This window comes from Thamnophis elegans, chromosome 1 (assembly GCF_009769535.1).
Source record: "Thamnophis elegans isolate rThaEle1 chromosome 1, rThaEle1.pri, whole genome shotgun sequence".
Classification (NCBI taxonomy): domain Eukaryota; kingdom Metazoa; phylum Chordata; class Lepidosauria; order Squamata; family Colubridae; genus Thamnophis; species Thamnophis elegans.
The window spans coordinates 135,440,909-135,455,504 of NC_045541.1; the positions used below are offsets into that span (position 1 = coordinate 135,440,909).

General features: G+C 33.7%; 1 protein-coding gene across 1 annotated transcript in view; it reads right to left on the reverse strand.

Moving 5' to 3' along the window:
- Positions 1 to 14,596, reverse strand: part of SEL1L (SEL1L adaptor subunit of ERAD E3 ubiquitin ligase) — a 35,457-nt gene that overhangs the window by 9,209 nt on the left and 11,652 nt on the right. Inside the window, exons 5-16 of the mRNA XM_032232470.1 lie at positions 13,256 to 13,361; positions 11,956 to 12,118; positions 10,918 to 10,971; positions 10,769 to 10,828; positions 10,318 to 10,399; positions 9,428 to 9,582; positions 6,734 to 6,790; positions 5,132 to 5,200; positions 3,121 to 3,198; positions 2,222 to 2,284; positions 1,667 to 1,754; positions 672 to 820 (exon numbers count right to left, since the gene is read on the reverse strand). Of these exons, the coding sequence (XP_032088361.1) occupies positions 672 to 820; positions 1,667 to 1,754; positions 2,222 to 2,284; positions 3,121 to 3,198; positions 5,132 to 5,200; positions 6,734 to 6,790; positions 9,428 to 9,582; positions 10,318 to 10,399; positions 10,769 to 10,828; positions 10,918 to 10,971; positions 11,956 to 12,118; positions 13,256 to 13,361 (1,124 nt within the window). The remainder of the gene's footprint in view (positions 1 to 671; positions 821 to 1,666; positions 1,755 to 2,221; positions 2,285 to 3,120; positions 3,199 to 5,131; positions 5,201 to 6,733; positions 6,791 to 9,427; positions 9,583 to 10,317; positions 10,400 to 10,768; positions 10,829 to 10,917; positions 10,972 to 11,955; positions 12,119 to 13,255; positions 13,362 to 14,596) is intronic.

The following is a 14,596-nucleotide window of genomic DNA, read 5'->3' on the forward strand; positions in this document are numbered from 1 at the left end:
GGCTATTTGGAAATATATTGTAGTTGTAGAAACAATTATCTTGTTCATAGATTCTGCACCAACATTCAACAGTAATGCAAGAATGAGTAAAAGCAATCAAGCATTAGGTAAAAATATTATCAAACCTGTTTAAGAACTCACTCAACAGCACAAACTCCCAACAATCCTATTTTAATGTTTCTAGATTACATTAAATCTTTTCCAAACAAGCTCCACAAATTCATTCTTGAGAAACCACCAAAGGTCCAGAGTTTGATGCATATAGGGAAGAAGAGCAAATAGATTTCATCAGTAGATGCTACTGTTTTAGCAAGCTAATTATGTTGTTCGAATTTCTCTTAGAATTATGTGAAACTTTAAAGAACTTGGAATAACTCATGCTTATAAGCTGGCTGGAATTTAAGCTTTTTGTTTTCCAAATAGGTGGCTTCACTCTTTAAACAGCAAACTGTATTCTTCATAGAAGGTCAAATCCCGCATTTCATTTAAATACATTCCAATTAAAGTATTTCCATAGTAAAACTAAATAATTTGAAACAATTCATTGCGACTGTACACATTTATGTGTCCCCAAAGATGACTTATCTTAACACAGCATTCAGAATTTCATTAAAACAAGTGCAACACTGCTGCTGATTGACCCTGCATTTAGAAAAACAACCGATTCTTACCTCAACAGCAGTATGACAGGACCGCATGACTCCAGTGCCAGTGGCATGCATCTGTGCTAAATTATAGAAAGCCAGAATGTGGCCCCCTTGAGAAGCCAGGTTAAAATATTTATAGGCTTGCTTATAGTCTTTTTTGACTCCAATGCCATCTACAAATAGAAAAGAATCAGCAGGAATAATTGAATTAATGTCCTTTGATATGTACATTCTCTTAATTTGATTTATGTTGCTATTTCACTTAGTTGACAATAAGATTCACCAGTTCAGTCTGAATTGTGAAATTAAAATACATAATACTAAATTAATTTACAAACCATTCAGTTTTCTCTAATTTAGAGTAACAAGTTTAATGCAAACCTGAAATCTTGCTTTCTGCTTGACATATATTATTTGGTGTTTTAACATACAGCCCAACTTAAAAGAGCTCAGCTTCCTGGATCAATATAATCAAAAGCAGGAAAGAAAGACTTTGGGTCACCAAATAAAAGAACATGTCAATTTCTGTCCATGAAAATATCGATTGTGGCTTCCATTTGCTTTATAATAACTTCCCTGTGCTATTTATGAATGAGTTTTATTCTTAATATCTTTATTAACTTCATAATCTGTCCAAAGAGTTTCATTTATTAGGCAGTCAATCCCCAACTAGCCACACACTATTATATTTTATTTATTTATTTATTTTATTTGTTTTTCCAGCTGTGAAACAGAGATACACTCTAGTCTGCTATTTAATATTATGTAAGGATACATATTAAAAGATCAATAATAAGCAGGCAAGAGAAACTGGTTCAACAATGACACTTTTTAAAACGACATGCTTTAAAGGTTAATAACCTAATTTATGGCCTATTTTTATGAGGTGAAAATTATAAATAAAGTGTTAAAAAGGAAAACCAAATCTCAATTATTCAATTACTTTCAACATCTTCTAATAAAAAAATGACACATCCAGTTCCAAAATGTAAATTCTGAATATCAAAAAGGTCTCTTACTATAGTACATGGAGCCCAGCTGAAGCTGTCCATCGACCCATCCTTGCTCTGCTGCCTTCTGGAAGTATTTCAGGGCCAGCTCATAGTTCTAAAGGAGGACACAGATAATGGAGGATCAGTCAGGGTTCTACACTAAATATCTTCACTGCAGTCCTAAATCTCTTTTATTGTTTTAATGTGAATACATGTATTGCTTGTAAGTGGATAATGAGTAAAATATGAATCTGACTGTGCATTCCATAGCTCCCTTTTTCTTACACTTTCATTTGATCCTATATTGTTCATTCTGCCAACTCACCTCTGTCAACACCTTCATGCATCCAAAATTTTCTTGGATGCATTTCTTCTCTGCTACCTCTTATACTTGGAATTGTTTATCTGAACATTTCCACGGCCTAAAACTGTATTTTTTCTAATTTCCATTTCAAATGGTACTTTCCTTTTTATCCATTTATGTGCAATACAAAGGGTTGTATAAACAATACGATTCTAATGTTGCAAAAACAACATTTTTTTAAATAGAATTGTTACTGCCATTTTTGTAAGCAAACTTACCACTGGAACACCTCTTCCATATAAGTAAGCCATTCCCAGACCACTCTGTCCTACTGGATTGCCCTGAAATAAAAGAATGTGATTAAAATCTAACTCAAAACTAGTAACTTGTAAAGAGACAGGATGGGAAGCAAATATTTCAATCCTGAAAAGAAGTTTAAGTTCAAAACAAAATTGTCATGTTTCCTAAGTTTTATTTTAATGTGCATCTGTTAGTCTGACAACTCATCCCCCAGGCATGCCAATTATATTATTTGCAATGGGAAATTTAAAACTGTTTCAAAAACTGGTCCAAGCTCTCTGAGGTTGGATTCATTTTGAGTTTTGTTCCTTTTAAAACATAAAATATGCAAGATACTAAATCAATGAGGTAATTTTGCCCTGAACTGAAGACAAACATTCAGTATTTTCTTCACTTCATTACTAAATTGTCATAATGCCCAATCTTAGCATATTTTTATACCAAATGTGCAATATTACAACACTCATTAAAATAGTATGTCAGGACAAATTGGACATAAAGCCTTGAAGAAAATAATCTGACTTGCACATATGAATTATACTGTGTGGGACAAATGACAGATACCACGAAGTGGTCACTTACATATGTCTTACAAATAATCATCAGGAGAAGACAACAGGAAAAACCACTTAACTGGTTTAGTAATTAATGTGGAAGCTCATAAATGGAGAATACTGAATATTTGTGATTTTTGAAAAATGCACTTTTATCTGGATTTTTTTTAATATGTCAGAAACAACAATTTTCCTCAAAAAGCAAATACATATGCATTTGTTGTGTGTAGAACTCTTTGGTTCAAAATGATTGGCTTCCAGAGATAAAGTTGTACGATATACAACTTTAGTGAGTTCTTGTAACCAAGATTTCAGCAACCTACCATGTCAGCAGCTTTCTTAAAGTATTGTAGGGCTGTTTCATTGCTTTGAGGTACAATATCACTTCCTTCTGAATACATCTATAAAAGCAAAATGTAATTGACAGTTATTAAGAGTCTAATTTTAGAAAAAATATTTATTCTTTGGCATAAGATCTGGCCCACTTAATGCAGAACTTCTCTTTAATTATACTGAGATTAATAAAAACCATAATAATTTCATTTAAAAGTTTAAATGTAAAACTATTTTGTAAAAGAGCTTTAGTTGATCAATGTATGCATCTTAATAGAATCTTAGAAGATTCTTCCTTTGAGAGAAAGAATAGCCTATTGTCCTTTCTGCCAAGGTTCCTTTTGGCTTGATCTAATGGAGACATCTAAAATGGACTTATATTTCCTTCTCATTCTGGAAGCAAGATTTGCATGATCTGGACTTGCCTCTAGGATTGGTTTTCCTTGTCTCACCACTTTTATTTTGTGACAGAGGAAAAAAACACAAGGGGAACTTCTAAGGTTCATTAAAAAAGATAGGGAAGGAAGAAAAATCTCCTTTCAACCCATAAGAAACAGCATCTCTATATTTATGGACACTTTCTTAAGTCCTTAAAGGTCAGGCAGCCATTGATATTTTAAGCTGTAATTCTGAACATCTGTTTCATCAAATTAATAGAATTCCACAACAAATATGCAATATTCCTCTCTCAATTTAGTATGAGAAAGTATACAACCTTAAGATGTACCTAAGTAAATCTAAACTCTTGGGAAGTTGACTGAAAATACTACGGAGGAAAGCATTTATATCAGATTTTCTCCAGAAAATTGTCTAACTAAAATTAAGCAAAGTTTGACTTATTTGGTAGACCAGTAAAATCTGAAGATACATTTCCATCATATCTATCATAGGAAGCTTTCTACCATAATAGCACCATAAAATTGACTCCTATGGCTAAATTGGTAGACTTTTTCTAAATAAAGTAATCCTCTCAATCCTCTTTTAGAGTCTAAAAGAAATTATGAATAAATGTAAGTGTATCAGAGTCATTAAAGGAAAGTAAGCTTAGCAGACGCAGTACCCCCACCCACCACCACAACGTTGGTTGTTTGAGAAATTAGTTTTGTTCTCTGTGGGGCATACCCATCTGAACACCTTAATTGGTTTAGATAATGTCACTAATCCCGAAAAGCTCAGTAGAGGCAGACCTAATTGATACTTATGAGGAAGCATAAGGGCTGCAGGACATTCATAGAAGCATTGAAAAGAAATCCCCGAACAGCTTATGAACTATTTCTGTATTGTTGTCAAGAAAACTATTTGAAGGTGAAGCCACTATAAGTTGAGTTTGACATGAAGGTAAGTGTACTTTTCAAGGTTTCTGTTTCTAAAAAGAATTACGCACTGGTCAGAAGCAATAACATTGATATTTCCATCCCAAACCGAGTGCCTAGATTAGGCAGGAAAATTGTGAAAAGGTAAAGAGACAAAAGGCTGGTTTCCCCCATTTCATACTCACATTACATAAATGGGGAATTTATGCATACATAAAACAGTAAATATGGGTTAAGTACAGAAATCTATTGCAAAGATTAGAGACATTATATCTGGTTCTGTCCATTATATCTGAAGTTTGATAAATGGAAGTGTAGAGTTTAGTGTGATTTATTTTTGCAGAGGGATCTTGATTATCTCTTGAACAGTAATTTATGTGGCACCCGTAGTCAGGACAGATAGGATTTGTAATTTGTAATTCTTTTGTTTATTTGGACTTTGTATGAAATGTCAGTTCTGGAAAAAAGTTTATGGCAGCTAACGCTATTCCCTACACTATTCCCTTCCCTGGCCTAGGAAAGTTTGGGGCTTCTTCATTGTTTGTTGAAGTTATAATGCCAGATACTGCTTTTAAATAGACAATCAGACTGACATTTAGCCTATTTTCTACAGCAAAAAATTCTCTGACTGTAGTAGTAATCAAAAGGTAATTTCCAAAAACACAGCTCAAAGACAATTGTGCCCTACCTTCCCCAAAAATGCCATTGCATGTGAGTTGCCAGCATTAGCTGCTTGATTGAAGTATTCAAAAGCTCTCTGGAGGAGAAAAAGAGTAGAAATATAAATATTGACAATAATTTTTAATATAACATCTGACATTCATTCAAGTTTGTTTAAAAATCCGCATTATTGATATGAGCAATAGCTATACCAGTTTTATATAACTGAATATGATACTAAAATATGCAAATTCAACCATTATTTCACTTTTTGCATGCTAGGGCAATATCAGGTTTGTTAGCCTATGCATACCCTTGTTTATTTGAAAGCAATTCTACTGTGAAAAATAGTGCTTAATTCCAAGGCATAGCTTCAATGCACAATTCAAAACCATGACTTGATAAATCTTCTTTTTAATTAGCTGAAGGGTATAAATACTTATTATGACTATTATACCTTTTTACATCATGATTTTATGAACCCTTGGTATCAGTTTAGCAGAGTAGGAGGCATGGTCCATACATTATGAGAATGAAGGAACAAGATGGCATTGTTATATTTCAGAAGTATTGTTTTTAAATGTTTTTCAATACAAGCAATTCCTATTGGTACACTAACACTGCAAGGATAATGAAAGCTGACAAGAAGTTGTTTGCTTTATTACTATAGTAAGTTTATAGTAAATAAATTTAATAGAATTATGTTAAACCATATATTTAAAGTTATCATCTTAGAACTGTATTATATTTTAAAAAATACCTTTATTTTAGTTGCATTACTGCAATTTCTCAAATCTGACAACTTTAAGACATGTAATCTTCAACTTCCAGAATTCTGGGATTTAAGGTACATATATTTTAAAGTTGCCAAGGTTGAGAAACACTGCTTTACTTAATGTATAATTTATTTATTAAATTTCTCACCACAGGCATAGTTTATGCCTTATTTGATATCAAAACTGAATTAAACAGTTTTCTTAAATGAGTTAATATAATACAATACAATAGCAGAGTTGGAAGGGACCTTGGAGGTCTTCTAATCTAACCCCCTGCCTAGGCAGGAAACCCTATATCGTTTCAGACAAATGGCTATCCAACATCTTCTTAAAGACTTCCAGTGTTGGGGCATTCACAACTTCTGGAGGCAAGCTGTTCCACTGATTGTTCTAACTGTAGTTCTAAGTTGCTACTCTCCTTGATTAGTTTCCACCCATTGCTTCTTGTTCTACACTCAGGTGACCTGGAGAATAGTTTGACTCCCTCTTCAAGATGAATTGGTCATCTTGAATTCCTAGCAGCATTATTAATAACATTTGCTGCTTATTCTTCTACCTTTCTACATTCTTCAACATCCGTCCATGCAGAACAAGTTGCAACAGGCAATATGCAATGTATTTGTAAGCTGCAATAAATGCATGCAGATCAATGTCAGGTATGAACTACACAATACAAGACATTTGTAACTAATTGGAATTTGGCTACTTGTGCATTGATCAGCCTAAACACTGAAATACCTCATAGATCTCTACTGTTACGCTAAGACGATAGCTGTTGCAATAAATAGCTTTTCAAAACAGTTTCATTTTATAAGTTAAATGTACCAATATCTTATGTATTGCTATATAGATACCTGATGGTTTTGCTCTACTCCTCTTCCTCCATGAAGGTGCAATTGTCCAAGCCCTACCTGCAATAGTAGTTGAAACATGTTATTCAATTTCCTAACAAGAAAGCATACTCTGAAGAAAAAGAATATTAGAACGCACAATAAAGAGACAACCTCCAAATCAGGAGGTCAAGGAAATATTTTAAAGAAAAACTACCCTGCTACAATTTTTAAAAAAAGTAATTTCACCTCAGAATTGATGAGATACCTACAAGCACTCCATGCCAGGTTTTGTAGAAACTAATGGAGACAGGGCTTTGATACTGTTAGGTGGCAGATAAATGTAATAAATACCTATCAGCCCAGGTTCCATTTCCTCAGGTTGTTAATCAGGCTGTGCAGTTTCTAAGGAAACATAGTGCTTTAGAACATATCAGACTGCTCATGAGGCACTTGTTACCAAAATGCATCTTTTTTTCCTGAACTGTACTATAACTATGGCAGGCAGCCACATGATTGGGAGAAAAGATACAACTACCTTGAATTGCCAAAAACACTACGTGATCTTCCAAGGTAATGAAGAACATTTTCCCCTCAGATCCAAAGGAAAGCACAGTCATGCATCCACATGAAATTATATCCTGCTTATTAAAAATTAATCAGGAAAAAAGTTTTTCCTTACATTTATCCCAATTATCTAATTTTCTACTGAGTAACATTGATTTATAACAGTTCTTTATAACAATCCAAAACTATAAAATATGGGCAATGAGAACAAGGCAACTTTGTACTCCAAAAGTAATCACAAGCGGATGGGCAATGCCAAATCATGGTTGTTATCATGAGAGTTATCTAACAATATTTTGTAAGGCTCATTACAGTGTTCTGAAGTATTGATTTGAAAATCATGCCTTTGCTAGCTTGTGTAAAATAATGCCATGCAACCACAGCTCAATGTATTAAGTTTCAGGACAGAGAATATGCAAACTAGTCTTAGTGTAAACTAAATCAAAATGACTCATAGAAGTACTCCTAGCATTTTGTAGAAAGGAAAATATTCTCCCAGCTTTACATAAAATTTGACTCCATCATGTTTTGAAAATATAGTGTGCTCTACAACCATCAAGCTGCCTTTTTAAAAACCTTGGAGGAACTTGTTTTTTTTTTTAAAAAAAGCTCCTTTGAAACCTATTATACCTAAAGAGTAAGTTGAGTTTTCCCTAACTTGTCTCCTGATAAACTGCCACCATTTCCAACAAATATGGCAAACAGGGCATATAACACCACAACCTTGGGGGGAAAAGTTTGTTTTTCATGTTGTTATTCTTCAATATCTTATCACCATCACTATCCTGCTTAACTGACACATAGCCTATTATTTTCAAAACCTTTAGTTTGAGCTGATTATTTGCATCATTCTCTCAGTAAATAACTGTTAATTTTAAGAAGAAGATTCCAGGTTACCTGAAGAACCATCTCATCCTGCTAGGTCAGGATTGCCCCATTTGTGCTGACAAGAGAAGCCTGCCATGGATCCTACCACTCAAAGTCTGGCTGTTGGATCCAGAAGAGCCTTCTTTGCTGTAGCACCTGCCCTCTGGAACTTCCTATCCACCTTCCCATGGGTGACATCTGCTCCCACCTTCCTCTCCTTCCACAACAGCCTGAAGACCTGGCTCTGCCATTTGGCCACGGGACCCAATGGGGGAGTATCACATTGGAGGTGGCTATTAGATTGATAGCAAACACCTCCTTTCCTCTTGCATTCCCTGCCTAACTTTTAATCTCATATTACTGTATTTCATTCTTTTATTGTGTCATTATGTTGTTACTGTTACATTTACGCTTCTTTTCCTTTCTCTGTTTTTATATAGTAAGCTGCCTACAGTAGTCCCATGCTGACAGGCGGCAAATAAATTTAATATATCAACAAACAAATACAGGTAGTCCTCCTCTTACAACAGTTCATTTAGTGACTGTTCAAAGATACAAAGGCACTGAAAAAAGTAATTTACAACCATTTTTCACATTTATCAGTTGAACGTGATAAAAATTCAGTCACTTGGCAAACTGGCATGTATTTATAATGGTTGCAGTGTCCTGGGGTCACGTGATCACATTTTTTGCAACCTATCAGTGGGGAAGCCAGATTCACTTAACAACCTTGTTACTAACTTATCAACTGCAGCAATACACTTAACAACTGTGGCAAGAAAGATTGTGAAATGGGGCAAAATTCAAATAACAATTGTCTCACTTAGTAATAAAATTTTTGGGTTCAATTGTGATCGTAAGATGAGAACTACCTGTAAATCCACTTGTTTCGTTTCTGGAGATAGGCAGTCAGTGTGCTACTCTCTACTATCTTCAATTGCAGTCCCATTTTTGCTTCTGCTTTTCTTTATCTGCTCCAGTTGTAAACTTCCAAGTGCCTCTTCTCTGTTTCCAGAGACTAAACTGCAAGAATGTATTTCCACCCACTAGCTAATCAGAAATCACCTGCAACTGTAAGTCTACCCCTCAGACAGATAAGCAAGCAAGCAAACACAATGCAATTGAAAGAATAAAACTTTTATCTAATTAGGCAAAGAAGCCTTCTTCAGTGAAGCTATTCAACTCCAAAAACTGGCCAAATTCCCTATTCCTGTTTACTCAAGTCTAAATGGAGCTCCCTAATTAACTTTTTTCTTTGCCCTCTTAGTTTGACAGTTAAATTACCTGTGCTTGAACATCTCCTTTTTCAGCTAAGAACTGATAGTATTGTATTAAATCTTCCTCCAACATTCCACTTGCCATTCCTGGATTTTCTATTTCATCCGGCAGACGAATTCTCTGAACCACTGTGCCTCCAGTCAGAGAGATATCACTAGCCACTAGGGAGAAAGAACAGGGCAGAAACATTTAATTTTATCCTTATAAAGTTCAAAATCTAGTGCATAATCATACTTTTCTAACACTGAATTACTAAAAGGAATCTTCATCTGTTCTAAATGCCCTTTAAATAACTGACACATACATATTTATAAGCAAACATGTCTTTCATTGCGTCATGTGATTCTACAAAGTATACAGAAATTTCTACAAGATGAAAAGGGAGCCCTTCAAGATTACATCCAAATTATGGATAATTTCCCCAAAGAAAAATGTTCTAGGGATTTGTAAATTAAATTGGGGGGTGGGGGTGACCCTACACTATCAATGGACAATTAATTTAGTAAGTATGAAGAAGTTCTCATTGCTATTCCTTTATACAAATATTTGTGGTGTCACCTAGGTCTCCATTGAAAGGGTTAAACAGAAAGAATTAGTTCAAGCAAGAATAATACCCAGTATTGCAAAAATAACAAGTAAACCTGAAATATCTAATTTAGATAATATTGTACCAAAGATAAACATTCATTATATGCTTGCAATTCTATCATTTCTTATGTAAGTAATACAGTAGCACAATTATGTTTGCTTAAGATTTTTTCCCCTTCTCTTCTTACAAGATATCCGAATGTTCCAGAGCAAATTTACACCATACAAGGGATATTGAATTATCCTGTGTATATGTTAGCTAATGGCTATCTCTCCATTTACTGATGTATGCAAATACACGTACTTACCATGGTTAGCTACTAGGCGATAATGCGTAAGTGCAGATTCGCAGCTCTGAAGGACACCTATTCCAGCCCAGTACCGGTAGCCCTGGAAAGAAGCAACTACTGTCATAAAGCAAGTACCGCTATCTTACATTTGAAAATATTTAAAATAGACATAATGTGTTTTTGTTAAATCATTGGCAACTTCCTCTGTTTCAATGAACTTCAGGATAGAATGCAGTAAGTAAAAACAATAAAACTGAGCAATGCCAAAACCTTATATATAAAATTACAATTACAATATTCCTCTCTAAAAGCAAATTAATAAATTTATTTCTTCAAAGAAAATTTCTGTGTTCATTGGGATAAAGTCTCAGTAAGTACCAAACATAGCCACAAAACTTAGAAGATAAGATTGCTATCAGGTTTTGCTGTTTTATGTCATTACTTGTATGGTTGAGAAAACTCTACTTACCAAAATCATATGTGCTATTAAATTTCCTCCAAGAGCACCGAAAGTATAATAAACTAATGCCTACAAAAATAAAGTGCAGCAAATTAATTCTATTTTTTTTTCAATGGAATACTAACAGAAATAGACAAAAGATGGTGGCTTTGCATTACCTTCGCTTGGCTGGAATCAACACCGAGACCAGAAGCATATAAAAATCCAAGGGCCTGAAAAAAACATTAAAAATGGCATTTTTACAAGATTACTTTGATTAAGTATGTTTTCAGAATCCAAATTAAATAGACAATAGTATTAGATGAACTAATACCACCATACAATTCAGTGGAAACCACTGACCTTTTTTAGTCATAGTGTGTGAGCAGGAATGATGATGGAGAAGTCTATAACAAATGCCATACAGAAAATTCTTGTGGGATTTAAAAAAAAAAAAAAAAAAACAACCACCACAGAAGGTTGCCTTATGGGTCTTGTTTTAACATAGGTGCAGAAAATTTGACACAAAATAGCAACAGTACTATAATAATTAACATGAATTTAAAACACAGACATGAGTGTTTAGAGTATAGTATGAGGATTTTTCCTGAAGATACATGAGACTATGTTTATGAGATGTTGATAATAATTTAGTATTTATTAAACCTGTATGGAATCTGACTCTTAATGACTTTGGGCCACTTGATTTCAGTTTTATCCAGAAACATTAGCACCATCTGAAATGTCTAAATTATTGCCCATATTGTGTTAGAATGTGTTTTGGGTGATTTTAGATCTACAATCTTTTTTTAATAAAGTATATTACAAGGCTATATCAGTTTTTTGTCTACAATTCTTGGATAAAATGTTGGAATATCTTATATTAACATATCCATGTCTAGGAATAATAGCCTCAATTTTGTATAATCTTAAGATAAAAACAATTCAACATTCAACATGTTTATTAAAAATAGAAAATGTTTAAAAGGGGCTACGCTATCAATCTCACTATGTTGGAAGTATAACATATAAAATTGGTTTTTTCCCTTATCGTTCCTTTAGACTTAGTATCTGTAAATTAATTAATATAATTGTATATAGATGAATATGGTTTAAAAAGTGAGCATACTTTTCAATGATATACAACCTCCCCCCTTTCAAACTTTTCACAATAATAATGACGGATCTATGGGCTCTGAGAAAAAAATTATACATACTGTTTGACCTTTAGGAGATCCTTCTTCAGTCAGTTTCTCAAACAGTTCTTTAGCTGACTGAATATTTTGCTTCAAGTAGTCACCAAACAATAATGTATAAGACACTCTTTCCATCGCCTTAGTATGATTCATGTCAGCAGCTCTCAAAAAATACTGATAAGCCCTTAAAGAAGAAAAAATGCACGCTGTTATACTTTCAAGCATAAATGCTGTTCCAAAAATGCATGTGTAGATGGTGTGCAAATTCTCCAGCTGATGGCTGCATAAGACCTTTAAATGAATATTGTTAAAACCCAAATCCAATTTCATTTTATTAACATTTGATTAATCAACATGATTATCTCATTTTAAGTATAATCTTCATTGTCATTGTACTTAAATACAACGAAATTGGTTTGTTATGTATTCATTATGTATTAATAATGTTTCTCTATTATTACATTAACAATATATCTTGCTAAAAGCTTTTGGAAGTTTCTGGGGGATACATCCAAGTTTGGACAGACTTCAAATCTCTTCCCTAAAAGTTGACACATTTCTTTCATGTGATACATAGTGTAAAACAGGAATGTAATGTCATAACTGAAACACAAGGCCTCATATACTGAAAGTTAGTAACAAAAAACTTAAGCCAAACATTTTTATTGCTGGCCTGAGATTGAAATGCTGGTCATTTTTTTCCAGTCTGGTAGCAGGGGGTGATTATGACAAAAAATATGCATCAAGCCTACCAATCTTTAATGATTTGGGTGCAGGGAAGCCACATCATGCTAATGATGTGTGCTTGGGGGCTTAATGATTCACAGAAATAGGCACTAGAAATAGGCACTTGTCTATTTCTACCTTAAGTTTTAACCTAATAGGTAACATTTATCTGATAAGCTATATTTTGTAAAACAGTGGTCCCCAACCTTTCCGGTTTCATGGACCAGCAGCTGTGGTGTCAGGGGAGAGGGGATGGTTTCACATGAGTATTTGCTACTTGTACAAATGGAGCTTTGCGGCTGCTTGTGTGGACAGGTTCCCAATAGGCTGCAGACTGGGACTGGTCTGTGGACTGGGGGTTGGGGACCCTGTTGTAAAAGAACCTTGGAGCACGTTAGAGATTCCGTAGTCACTGCTTATATTCAACATACAGGTATCAGGGATCTGAGTTTGTTAGTTTGATCCCCAGAATTTGTAATCCAAATAAATTTGATAAATACATCACTGGGAGAAACTGTCATATAGATGTCGTTATTAAAGGCTATTGATGTCCTTTGATCCAGGAGATATGAGCTACACAAAGAAGACAACTTACTCTTTCTTCTGGGCCTTTTTCCTGCTCTCATTAAGAATTTTCATCCCTGTTTGGTAAACATCTTCTGCTTCCTGCATTTGTCTTCTCTTATGAGACTCCTCTTCAGCTAATAAAAAGAGTATTTTTAAAAAGGGTAATTAATATTCACTACAATGCTGCTCATATTATTCTGAGACCATCTATTTCAGGCTTTTTTTGTTAAACTATTGTGTTTTGGCATTTTTCTTATACTGTGGCAATCAAATTACTAAAGGCTAAAAAAAACCAATTATATATTAAAGTGGAGTATATCTGGCTCATAGTTTGATGGTATTCAGTTTTCATCATGCATTTGATGAAAAAGCAGTTTTTAAAAAAGCAGTTATTTTTTAAAATGTAAAAAAACGTTCACTAATATCAGTTATTAGGGATATGCAATGCATTTTGCAGTATTTTCAAAGTAAAAAATTATGAAAACATACTCCCCCCCCCCAATGACATGTTTGGAGAATTTCCCAAGGTCCAAACCATTCTATTTTATATACTCAAAACGCATTTTGCATAGAAAGCAGAATATTTTATGAAATTTTATACCTGACAGATTTCAAAAGTAAACATTCTGTATACCTGCTACATTTTTAGATTTAAAATAAATGGATATGAAGCTTTGATTAACTCTGTTGATAGAAATCCTTCCAGTGATCAGCAAAATTTATATTTCAGCATAGCAAATGTATCGTTCGGGCAATATGATTTATTATTATTATTTATTAAGCAAAAAGTTGGCATAGCTGAAATCATGAATAGAGTAAAAAAAGAAATCCTTTTTTATTTATTTATTCGGGATTATTCTTCTATAGTTTCCAAAGCTTTGTAAGCATGTGAATAAAATATTTACATATTCAAATTACTCATATATTGCTCTTTTTTTCTGAAGCACTAATTTAACTGTACTAAATGCCAGCATCAGAATTTTAAATTTAAGTTCTGCTCTGAAAAACCAAGCTCATAAATAACATATTAAAAGTTCTAAAATATAAAAAGTAAAAATTGAGTGGTGAGTTAATAGCAACATTAGGCTGAAGAAAGAAAGAGAGTTATTTTATGCAGCTGCTTAATTTAACTCCTGAAAAAATATAAAAGGTATGTTTCTGGGTCCTGGCAAATACCGTTGAGATATCTGCTTGTAAGCAGTATTTGTATTGGCAATAGCTCCTATGCTATAACCTAACAATGGACCCTTTAAATCCATTTATTAAAATGTACAAATGTAATTTTTCTCATTCATCTATATCTGTCCCTTACTAAATGACACCCATTAATTAAAATTCAGGAAATCTGAAAACTGCATTTCCCAGGAAA